This window comes from Eumetopias jubatus, unplaced genomic scaffold, assembly GCF_037043125.1.
Source record: "Eumetopias jubatus isolate StellerSeaLion01/CBP00866 unplaced genomic scaffold, mEumJub1_p1.0 scaffold_9, whole genome shotgun sequence".
Classification (NCBI taxonomy): domain Eukaryota; kingdom Metazoa; phylum Chordata; class Mammalia; order Carnivora; family Otariidae; genus Eumetopias; species Eumetopias jubatus.
In genome coordinates this window covers 7836853-7847563 of record NW_028274815.1, presented here as the reverse complement: position 1 = coordinate 7847563, position 10711 = coordinate 7836853, and the positions used below count along the sequence as shown (strand labels likewise).

Genomic DNA, 10711 nt, shown 5'->3' with positions numbered 1-10711 from the left:
AAGGCGCTAGCAGTCTGGGGCGGGGGGCGGGGGGCACGGTCAGGCATCTTAGCAGGTAGCTCCACGACACTGTGGAGGCACCAAGGGGGACGTCTAGACTTTGCTTGAGGGTGCAGAAAGGAAAGTGCCCAGCAGAGCCCTCAAGTTGGTGATGGGTGAGCAGAGGCACAAAGAATGGAGGGAGGGGCGCCTGGGGGGCTCAGTCCGTTGAGTGTCCGAGTCTTGATCTCAGCTCAGGTCACGATCTCGCGGTCATGGGATCGAGCCCCGTGTCAGGCTCTGTGCTCAGTGTGGCGTCTGCTTCAGAGTCTCTCTCAAATAAATAAATAAAATCTTAAAAAAAAAAAAAAAGGAGGTAAATTCTCCAGCCAAAACAGGGAGGAGACCTTGAGGAAACAGAAATGACAAGGGCACAAGGCAGGAGGAGTCGTGAAGGGGAGGACCTCGGAGCTCGGGGATGTGCTCTCGGGACCGGGGGCGCCGTGGACACCACAGGCAGTCGGCGTGAGCCATTTGTGGTTTATCCTGACAGGATCTGACCCACACCTGAGAGAGTGTGAGAGCCAAAAGGGCCTCGAGGCGGGTGAGCCAGAGGCTGGAACGGGAGCCACTGCAACATGGAGACGAAGAGAATGAGAGGGCTGGAGGAAGATATGCCGGGCCTGAAGGTCTGACTGGAGACTGGGCAGAGTCAAGGGTGACCACCGGTTTCTGGCTTGGCGGCCAGCACAGTAGAAGCCCCGGCAGGAGGCGCGTGGTTGAGAAGGAAGAGTTTAGTCCAAGCGGAAGTGCCTGGTGGTGAATGTCCAGGAGGCGGCTGGATCTAGAGCTGAAGGGAGAGCTCTGGACTGAAGGAAGGAATCTGGGCGTTGTTGCTGTTCAAGGGCCTAGGATCAGAGGACAGAGGAGAGACCACAGCCTGGCCTCTGGGGACACTGACACTCCGGGAGCAGGAGTGGGGTCAGAAAAGGGGTAGCCGGAAGTAGGAGCACCAGAGGTGCGCTGCCTGGTAAACATTCCTCTCTGTTCCTGCTCTGCCTAACTCCCTCCATTCGGTTTCCCCAGAAGCCTGATTTCTATTTAGGAAGCAGGGTTTGGGAGGAGACTTCCATCCCGAGGCCACTGATGGTTCACCAGGGCACATACAAGCGGGGACGAGCCAGTCGGAGGGAAACCCGGGACTTTTGCCCGGAATCCTGCGCCTGGGACTTTTCCCCCTTCTGGACTTGGACTGACAGATGTGGTTTGAGGAATTTTTGGCAACCATCCGGAGACTACACAAGGAGAGCCAAACTTAGGATGAGGCCCCCAAAGAAGGAAAGAAATTAGCTTGCTGGTGACATCAAGCTCCAGGATCGAGCTTTGCCACTTTTCAACTTGTATGTTAGGAAAGTATTTGTACTTCCTTTATTGTTCAACCAGCTTCAAGTGTTTCCACCACGTGGAGCAACCCCCCCTTTCCAGCTCATACACCCGTCATGAAAGCCAAATGTTCTTTAATGGCCGGCGCCCCACAGAGTAAAACAAGCAATTAGGTCCCCAGTAACCGGGGAAAGTTTCTGGGGGAAACAGCAACGTGACCGTGGAAAGAAGGGGAGCTTTGGAATCGGACGGGCGTCTGTCTCTTCCTAGCAGTGTCATCTCCTGAACCTGAGTGTTGTCTGTGAGGTGGGGCTATTTCCCCCTTTCATTAGAGCCTATGAGGATTGGAGGACATTGTCAAGTGTCTGGGACAGAGTTAGACAAATGGTATGAGAGGGACAGATGTCAGGTTGCACTGAACTGAAGCGTACCAGAAATGAGGAAGTGGGACAACACACGGATTATTTGCTTCAGGGACCTAAGTGCAAATGGCCCCCGAACGTCAGGTTATGCTCAACTGCAAACAGAGCAGCACAAATCAAATCAGGAAAATGTTGGGACACAAATGCTCATGCTCAGTGGGTAGGAATGTAAACTGGTTTGGCTGAGGGCAACTTGGCAGTATCTACAAACTTACTGAGCAACTGAGCATCGTCTGTGATTCGGCACTCTTCTGCCAAGAACTCATCCTACAGTTGCCCCATACACGTATGTATGACAGACACGTCAGTCGGCCTGTTCCCTGCAGCCGTGCTCATGACGCAAAGCCTGGCCTGGAGGCCCGGCGGTGGGCTCGGGTTAGAGGAGGAAACTGAGGCGAGAGTACAGTGCCGTCATTAAAAAGAACACAACTGAAGGGTAGTGATAAATGAAAATGCTTGCAAAAAACAGTACACGATTTGTGAAACAGCATGAATAGTACGCTTGAGTTTGCAGTGAGGATTCCTGCGCAGCCGTGGAGAAATTATTCCTGGTTATCTCTGGGGAGCAGGATTAGGGAGGTAGGAAATTTCTCCGAGAAATCTTCTCATGGAGTTCAATATTCATTCTAATGGCTTATGGTTTTTTTTTTTTTCTTAGCACATGTTACATTTATAATAAGACGATTAAGACAACGTTTGGCTAGAAGATTTGAAGAGGGTGATGGCTAAAGCTGCTCAGGGCTGAGTGTGTGTGAGGCAAAGAAGACGTGAACGGAGAGAGACCATCCGTGTGCTTGCGGTTAGTCCGCACCTGCCATGCTGGCCCTTGGTGGTGAATGTCTGGGGAGGCTGGGGAGGCAGGAGGCGTGGGTTCAGGCTCTGACAACACCACGCACTGATGGGGTGGCCTACATGTTGGGGACCAACATTTACGGGTGAGATGCAGACGGTGCTAATACTGGACGACACTGCTAGGCTGCTTCCTTCAGAAGCGGAGGGCTAGAAACCGTGCATGTGAGTGCACGTTGCCCGGTCCTGCCAAGGCGCAGGCCCGCCTTCGCCTTCTCCTGGGGCTCCTTCCCTACTCAGTCTCGTCGGCCTCATGAAACCACCTTTTCTTGAGCACATTCTCTTAGGGACTTCTGCTTTACTGACTTTAAGTAGGCAAAGCCTCCTCCAGAGCCTACCAGTCCAGGTGAAGCCTGGACTAATTTGTGAGCTTCTGACTTATAAACAGTCTCTCTGCTAACTGTCAAGGGAGAAAGAAATGCAGCTGAATGTGGGAAGCTTGGGGAGAAGGGAATCCGAGGAGCTCCTTGGAGCCTTGGTGAACGTGGAGTCCAGCAAAGGCTCTGAGCTGGGCTCTGGCACTGCTGAGGGACCAGGAGTGGAGTGTGCCCCTAGATTCTTGACTTGTGGCCCGAGCGTTAAAGTGGAAAATGAACAGATGCCACAGGGAATCTATCGGAGTTCATTTCATTAATTTTTTCATGTATTCATTAGAAATTTCTATTAGTGTCTGTCCTATTTAGGCCTCGGGTTACCTGAATAAGCTTTAACAGCTGTTTGATTTAGAAAGTCTGATGAACTGAAACATTATTGGTAGATTTTTAAACCAAACATTTTTCTGTTTAGCTTTTAAAAACTAAGAACCCTTAAGATTTTAGGGTCTGAAACTGTAAGCCTTCAGGTTTAGTCATTAAAGTTTGGTAACAAGCTGAAAAATTATTCAGGGCTCCCTTATTTAAGAGTTACTTGGGTCATTTCAGAAACCTGTAAGGAAAAATTAAGATGAAGGAAAAGACAGGAGTATATGTTTGAGAAATGAGGACAAAATGCTAAGGAGAGTCTTTTCAGTTCTACTAGTTTAAGATCTCACATTCTGCATTACTGACTAATGAAAGGATAAAGTCAAACGGAATAACAAGAAATGACATATTATGAAATAGACATATAAAATTTAATCCCTTTGGTTTAAAATACATCTTCAATGATACAATTAAAAACAAGCAAGACAAAAATTTATTTCATAAAACAAAATATAAAATAGTTATGACCCGTGTCCCATATCATATCTTAGAAAACCAGCAATTTAGTTCACATACTTCATTAGAATATTTTAATGTAAAAATGTAACCATCAATCCTACTTATACAAATGACCTATTCTAGCTCCCTGAACCTAGATACCTGTGATTTTATTTCTGTTATAAAATTACATTTTTTAGTACTTTTATATATTTAAACGTGTACAAAATGTTCCCCTGCCATAATAATACAGTCTCATAAACTCATGAATGCTTTCTAGAATTATTAGCATACAAGACAATCAAAGCTTGAAGGCTCTGAAACACGATAAAACAGAAATCACTTCTTGTAAGAGGAAGATGAGGAAGGACTCCATTTTGGGTCATATCACCTAGTACACAACAATCACACATGTGTTGTAAGGACTGTGTGTTCACTCTCTCAGGTCCGTACAAATTGGTATTAGCCTACACAACAGATAGGAATTGCAGTAGTGGTTTTCCTATACTTCATTTGTTAAAACAGTACAGAAATCCGAATGACAACACTCTCAAGAGCAAACAGAATCTCTGCCATTTGAGAAGGTTTTGCTATGCTCTGGGATGATTGCTGTTTGGGAAAACACAGACAAAACATTTCAGTGAGTTCCACTAAGCACAGTACTCGATCTGCTTGGTATACATTACCAAAAATAACTTAACCTTTCATTTAGGGAAAGTCTTCAAGGTAGACCTTATTGTATCTCTTCACTCTATGTACAGACACCACATTTATATATTATCTATTTGTATAAGACATGTATATACACATTTACAGACACAGGCCTTCAAAAATGTATTGCACTTATATACAATGCAGCGTTAGCTTAACTGATTCATACTGTAACCTATTTCAGTTCTTCATAAGAAAGGCAGTTGATATGTTCAAGAAAGTTGCAAAGGAAGATTCAGTAACATGCCCTATTTGAGTAAACATTTTCTGGAGGATGAGAGGCTTAGGTAGAAAGGGCGCATCCTCTCCTCTTCGGATGCCACTCCCACTACCCTGAGGCAGTCAGAGTTGCTCTGAGTTCAGGCAAGGGCACGAAATCCTTAAACCCGAGCCCACTGCCTTTTCTGACTTGCACTAGTGAGCAAGCAGGCCCACTAACATTGAAGAGACAAGGTAGATAGCCCAATATTTTTATAAATAATATAGCAGATATTCCAAAGGTTCCCAGAGAGTCTATTAAATCTTAGAACAAAGTTTTCACTTTTAATCCTAAGTACTGGTATCAGAAAATTCAAACATAATGGTGTAAGGATTTCTGTCGTCTGAAAACGCCAATGCAGTATGTGGAACACTATCTACAAGCCAAATGCAGCGCCATCTCCAACTGGAAAGGAGTCCCTTCGGTTGACATCCACCCATACCTGCGATGTACCTGCGGCTGGTCAAACAGTAAGACCCACGTAACCTTCCTTGAACTCGCTGGGAGTGGTGGGCCAGCGTGTCCTTAGATCTCAGTGAGGGTGAGTCTGTACGACCCCCCCGCTTCTTCAATCTGCAGCTGGAAGGTGTCTTCATTGGAGTAATGCTTCACGATGTTGTCGTCCATGTTCACCAGAATCCTGGAAGAGGAAAAGCAAGACAGGTCTCCTCACTGCCGCCCGCCTGGAAGCACGTGACAGCTGCGACACAGGCCGCACAGTATTTGTCAGACCTCCCGCAGCCCCGATTCCCTCACCTACGACACCGAGGTAGTGTCAGTGCCTATCTCGTAAGACTGTTCGAGGACTACGAGATAGACTCCAGGAAAGCTCTTCTAACAGTGTCAGGCCCGGGATGCTTATTTGCTGTTATTACTTCAGCATGTAGGAATCACTCGATAAACAGGAGCTATTACAATGCACAAAATAAATCTACAGAAAGAAGCACCTCGTTGATCTGGCTTTAGAAAGCATATTAGTCAAATTAACCTATGGGATCTGAAGCCACAACTCCCTGACCAATTATCTTCCCTGGCAAGTTATCCTCAAAGTTTAACTGAACTACTAGTAAGTCTAACCCTTCCCACTAGGCTCATCCAGAAAATTCCAATTAGGATTTGCTTTAGAATGAGGCCAAATGATTCTTATGCCATACTCTGCTTACCCATGTCAAATAGCATAGTCACTTAAGTGAAATGGAACTAAAAATATCAATTTCTGGACAAGGAAGCAATGTTCTTATGATTGAAAACACGACACAAGGCAGAATACAGTAGGGGGGAGCAAGGACTGAACCTGAACAATGGCCTTGGCACTAACCTGCTACCTGATCTTGGACATCACAGGCTCTGCCTCAGCTGCCATGTCTTTAAACTAAGGATATCACACCCAGCTCAGAGGGCAATGTGGAAATCAAGTACCACACGAAGTGCCTGATCCAGTGCCTGGCTTATGATGGGGGCTCAACAAATGGGATAGTGCTTGCTGTTACCCTGACTAAATTTCATGACATGCTCTGGAATTTGGAGCCACTTCACTGCTACCAAGCACAGAAAGAGCAAATAAAAATTTTACTTGAAAAAAGTCCACAAAGATGTCTTAGAAAGGCAGATCAATTTTATATGGATAATTTCAGGAAAAAATACATCCCTGCATTCATGTTTCTCTAACTTTTTCTAGACTGGGCACAAATGCATGTGAGTCGCATTAATGTTACAGAATATTAACGTTATTTAGAAGTACTAGGAATGCCAGTTAACGCTTACCCTTTTTTACATTTCTTGAATATTTTCCCAATCTTATCATGGGGCACATCATATTTGTCTGAGATCTAAAAGAACAAAGGAAAATAATTACAAGATGCTGATCTCGAGGCTTTAAAACACAAACCATAAATACTGTGGTACAGTCACTCAGTTTTCCGTCTTTCAGAAATGCACGAAACCCACGCGTATTGGGGGAGGAGGTGTTACCTGCCTTTGGAGGGAGCTGCAGTCAGGTGTCTGTTATTTCCCCCTAGTTTACTGATGTCTCTCCGTGTGCTATATGGTCATCTTTTTAAAAATGACTACTCTATAGAGCAGTTTTAGGTTTATAGGAAGCTGGCGCAGGAAGTACACAGTTGCTCAGTGCCCCACAGCAGCCCCAGTAAATGTCGGGGCGGCGCTTTTGTTATCGTGACGAGATCAAATCGCTACAACATTATGAACTAACACCCACAGTTTACAGTCGGGGTCACACCCTACGAGCTGTGAGCAGTGAACAGTGACTTGGACCCACACCATCACGAGTACTCTGCTCAAGCGCACAAAGGCCCCGCTCTGGAGTCAACACATCTGAGTCGAATCGGCTCTGATTTGCTTTCAACACAAGTCACAGTTCTGATCCTCAGCCTCCTCTCCTCAGGAAAGGGAGACTCTCACTTCCTATAGCACGGGACTGCTGTGAGGATTACTCTGTGTTCAACAAAGAGCAGGAGTTAACTTCAGATACAGAATATTGGAAGGAAAACAACACTTTAATGTCCCACAGCCCAGAAGAAACATCAAAGTCCCTGATCACAAACCAAGACTGCACCTCTGCCAGTTCTACCCAGAGCCTCTCAGAGAGCAGCGTAGACTCTCGTAAAACCCCCAAGGCTCTGGCTAACGTGGCTGCAGCTGCTGGGGTGTGGCCCTTAGGCCCTCCTGAGCCTCAGCTCTTCCACCCCCCTTTCATGATCTGTGAGGGTCCACATAGAGCAGTGAAATCAGTGTGGTATCAAGTGTGCGGGTTTCCTTTCGGGGCAAAAGGTGAGAGGATGAATTAATCCGAGGATAAGCTGATTCAGTCTACACAAATGCTTTATCTGGAATTGTGCACAGACCATCCCCAAACTGGGGTTACCGCCAACCCTCCATCTGAACAGCAAAACTCAAAGGAGCACTGAGAAAGGGGGCCTCAGAAGGCCAACCTGCAGACTGCTTTCAAGCTAACAAAAGCACCCAGTTCAAACCAAATCTAAGCTCCCATCATCCAAACAAATCCATTTCTTTTCTTTATCACTGGGTAATAATTTGTATTTATGAAGCATCAATTAGGAAACCCCAGGCCTGAGAGACACACGACACTGACGAATTCTTTATGGGTGTGAGCACGTTGTATTTACACAGTGAGTCTCAATCTTTTTCACTTCTTTTTTCTCCATAATTAAGACTTTGCACAGTTCTGAAGAAATGAGGAAAGGTTATCAGAAGACAAGGTAAGAAAGAGTAATCTAGGAGAAATCACATGAAGCTGAAAAACAGAAAGCAGAGGCTAATGGTGGTGCTGGCTTTGCGCGGGGAGGGAATGTGCTCAGAGACACCTGTGAGCTCAGGGACCCTGAAAGACCACGGCTCCCCAGTCCACTGTCCCCTCGCCCTGCTTTAGTTTTCTTCACTGCATTCATCTGTGAAGTGCCTGAAAAATTACTTCTTAAATTTCTTTGCCTACTTTCTTGTCCCTACCTTCCTAAATGGACCCTAAGTTCCATTCCGCAATGTGTCACTTAGTCTCATGACTCTAGTAGCTAGAACAGAACCTGGCACAAAGCAGGTGCTTAACAAACATTTGTTAACTTAATTCAGCACACTGCACTTGTCAGGGGAGCCGGGGGAAACCCATTTCCAGTGATGCACATGCTTTGAATTCAAAGGTGCCTATGATTTATAGGGGGTTGATAAATATCAGGATACAGTGCTGATTTCTTGAATTGTATCCCGGGGCAAAGTCAAAATGGCCTCCTTCTCATGCCATCTCTTGCTGATGTCCCAGAAGGGCAGGCTAGGGTCAGTTTGCTCAGTGCTGAGGTCTTAGTGGGAAGGATTATGGTTATCACTGGCTACACATCTAAATTTTCTCAAATAGGCTTTGGGTAAGGACTCGATACAAGCTTGGTCATTCCCCGGGATCGGGAGTTTCAAAGGCAGACCAAGGAGCCATTGCTTTTATGCATGGAGTTTTTAAGGATTTCTATTTGATTAAAAATAATTTTTATGAGCTTCTAAACAGTTTGTTAAATGGCAATCTTCCTTTAACCAAGTATATTAAAACTATTTCAGGGGTGTGTGGGTGGCATGGCTGGTTAAGCTTCCAACTCTTGGTTTTGGCTCAGGTCATGATCTCAGGGTCCTGGAACTGAGCCCTGCGTCAGGCTCCATACTCAGCGTGGAGTCTGCTTGAGATTTTCTCTCTCCCTCTCACTCTGCCACTCCAGCTTGTGCTGGCTCTCTAAAATAAATAAATAAAATCATAAAAAAAACCCCACCCAAAACCCTATTTCATAGATCATCACAAAAGCAGTCAATTCAGTTGACTAGACATTCCTCAGAAGTTTCTATCTACCAACTAGTGTGCTGGGTGTGGTGATGTGAGGTCCAGTGGGGAAGGCCCTGCAGACAGCTGAGGGCCCCAAGAGACTGGATGAAACGTGGGCTATGCCACAGGCAGGGTTCAGAGATTTCAGTATAACAAGGAATCTGGGTGGCCTGATAAAATGTGTTTCAGTGGCATTCTACTTAAGTCTGTTTAAAAAGAGCGTTTCTAAGCTTATACTACTTACAGCCTCCATCAAGCCTTTCAAAGACGGAGTCTTGAGCATCAGGGCATCAAAGACTTCCTCTGACTCCTTTCGTACGTAGAGCAGCACTAATCCCCAGCCAGGAATAAGGCAGGGGAAAGAAAAAGGACACAGTTATTCATATGAGAAAAATGAGAGAACAGACCCTAGACGCTGGTTAAACCAAAAAGAGACATCCACATCTAGAGCAGCAAACATGAACCAATATCAAGTACTCTTGAGGAATACAGCTTTCGGTTCCTCTTACTCTGCTCTGAGTCCCAGCTTCAAGCCAAGAGCTGGTCTGATGGAAAAATAGTCAAGAAAGTCAAGCCAGACAAGATCTGCTTGAGCAATTCATGCTTCTGACACATTCAGAACTCACTTCTGTAATTCACTGTAAACCAACGCACCTCTCTTTGGTTCTTCGATCCGAGTCAGCTTAGCAGGAGGTGCAATCGCAAAATCATCCTCCGATCCATATGGACCCCTTTTCAAGTTAGATCTGCAGACAGTCCAAATGAGGTGATTAGTGACTTCAACTTCAATCACTTGTGGAAACAGAAAAGAGTTTTAGGGTATATCACTGAAGTTTAGATTTAAAATGACCGTCGTTCTTTATCTGGCCTGGCTTCCTTAGTTTGTGGATGAAAATCTGAGGCCCAAGGAAAGGCACTGACGGAACCAGCTCATACTATTTAACGGCAGAGCTGGGACTATACTCAGGTCGCCTGCCAGACACTCCCCATTGCTCTGACACTAAATCAAGCTGGATTCTTAGAAACAGAGAGCTTCTTTTCAGAAAGCATTTTATGGAGGAAGTAGGATTTGAGCTATAAACACACACACACACACACACACACACAAAGGTGGTAACAAAGGAGAGAACATGTTAACAAAGGGGGGAAGTACAATCAGCAGAGCCAGGCTGGCTAAAATAGAATGCTCTGTAGGAAGACAAATCCAGAAGGGCAGCCTGGACGCTAGAGGGAATACCTTGATCATCTGGCTATAAGGAATTTTAGACTCATGTTGCAGGCTTTAGGAAATCTTTCAAAGTTTCATGAAATAAGAATGCTGTAATCAAAATGTGTGGTAAAGACCAGAGGGGACTCTAGGACCCACATGCAGAAGAACCTGTTACAGGACTCTGTGGATGATCGCAAGCATAAAATTCGAAAGGGTTCGAATACAGTAGTGTCAGTGCAAATAAAAAGAGGAAATAGACACCAGTGTGTTTGAAGAAATAAGTTATGGGGTTCAAATTCTACTTTGTGAGGGGGTTCCCTGTGGGTGAGCAAGAAAACAGTACAATAACTGAAAGTGAAGAAAGAGTGCTTGGTTTTGAGAAGA

At 45.5% G+C, this 10711-nt stretch overlaps 1 protein-coding gene across 1 annotated transcript in view; it reads right to left on the bottom strand.

Moving 5' to 3' along the window:
• Positions 1–3853: 3853 nt before the first annotated feature.
• Positions 3854–10711, bottom strand: part of GRHL1 (grainyhead like transcription factor 1) — a 49293-nt gene continuing 42435 nt past the window's right edge. Inside the window, exons 13-16 of the mRNA XM_028099513.2 lie at positions 9772–9863; positions 9362–9447; positions 6546–6610; positions 3854–5421 (exon numbers count right to left, since the gene is read on the bottom strand). Coding sequence (XP_027955314.1) covers positions 5307–5421; positions 6546–6610; positions 9362–9447; positions 9772–9863 — 358 coding nt within the window. The 3' untranslated portion in view covers positions 3854–5306. The remainder of the gene's footprint in view (positions 5422–6545; positions 6611–9361; positions 9448–9771; positions 9864–10711) is intronic.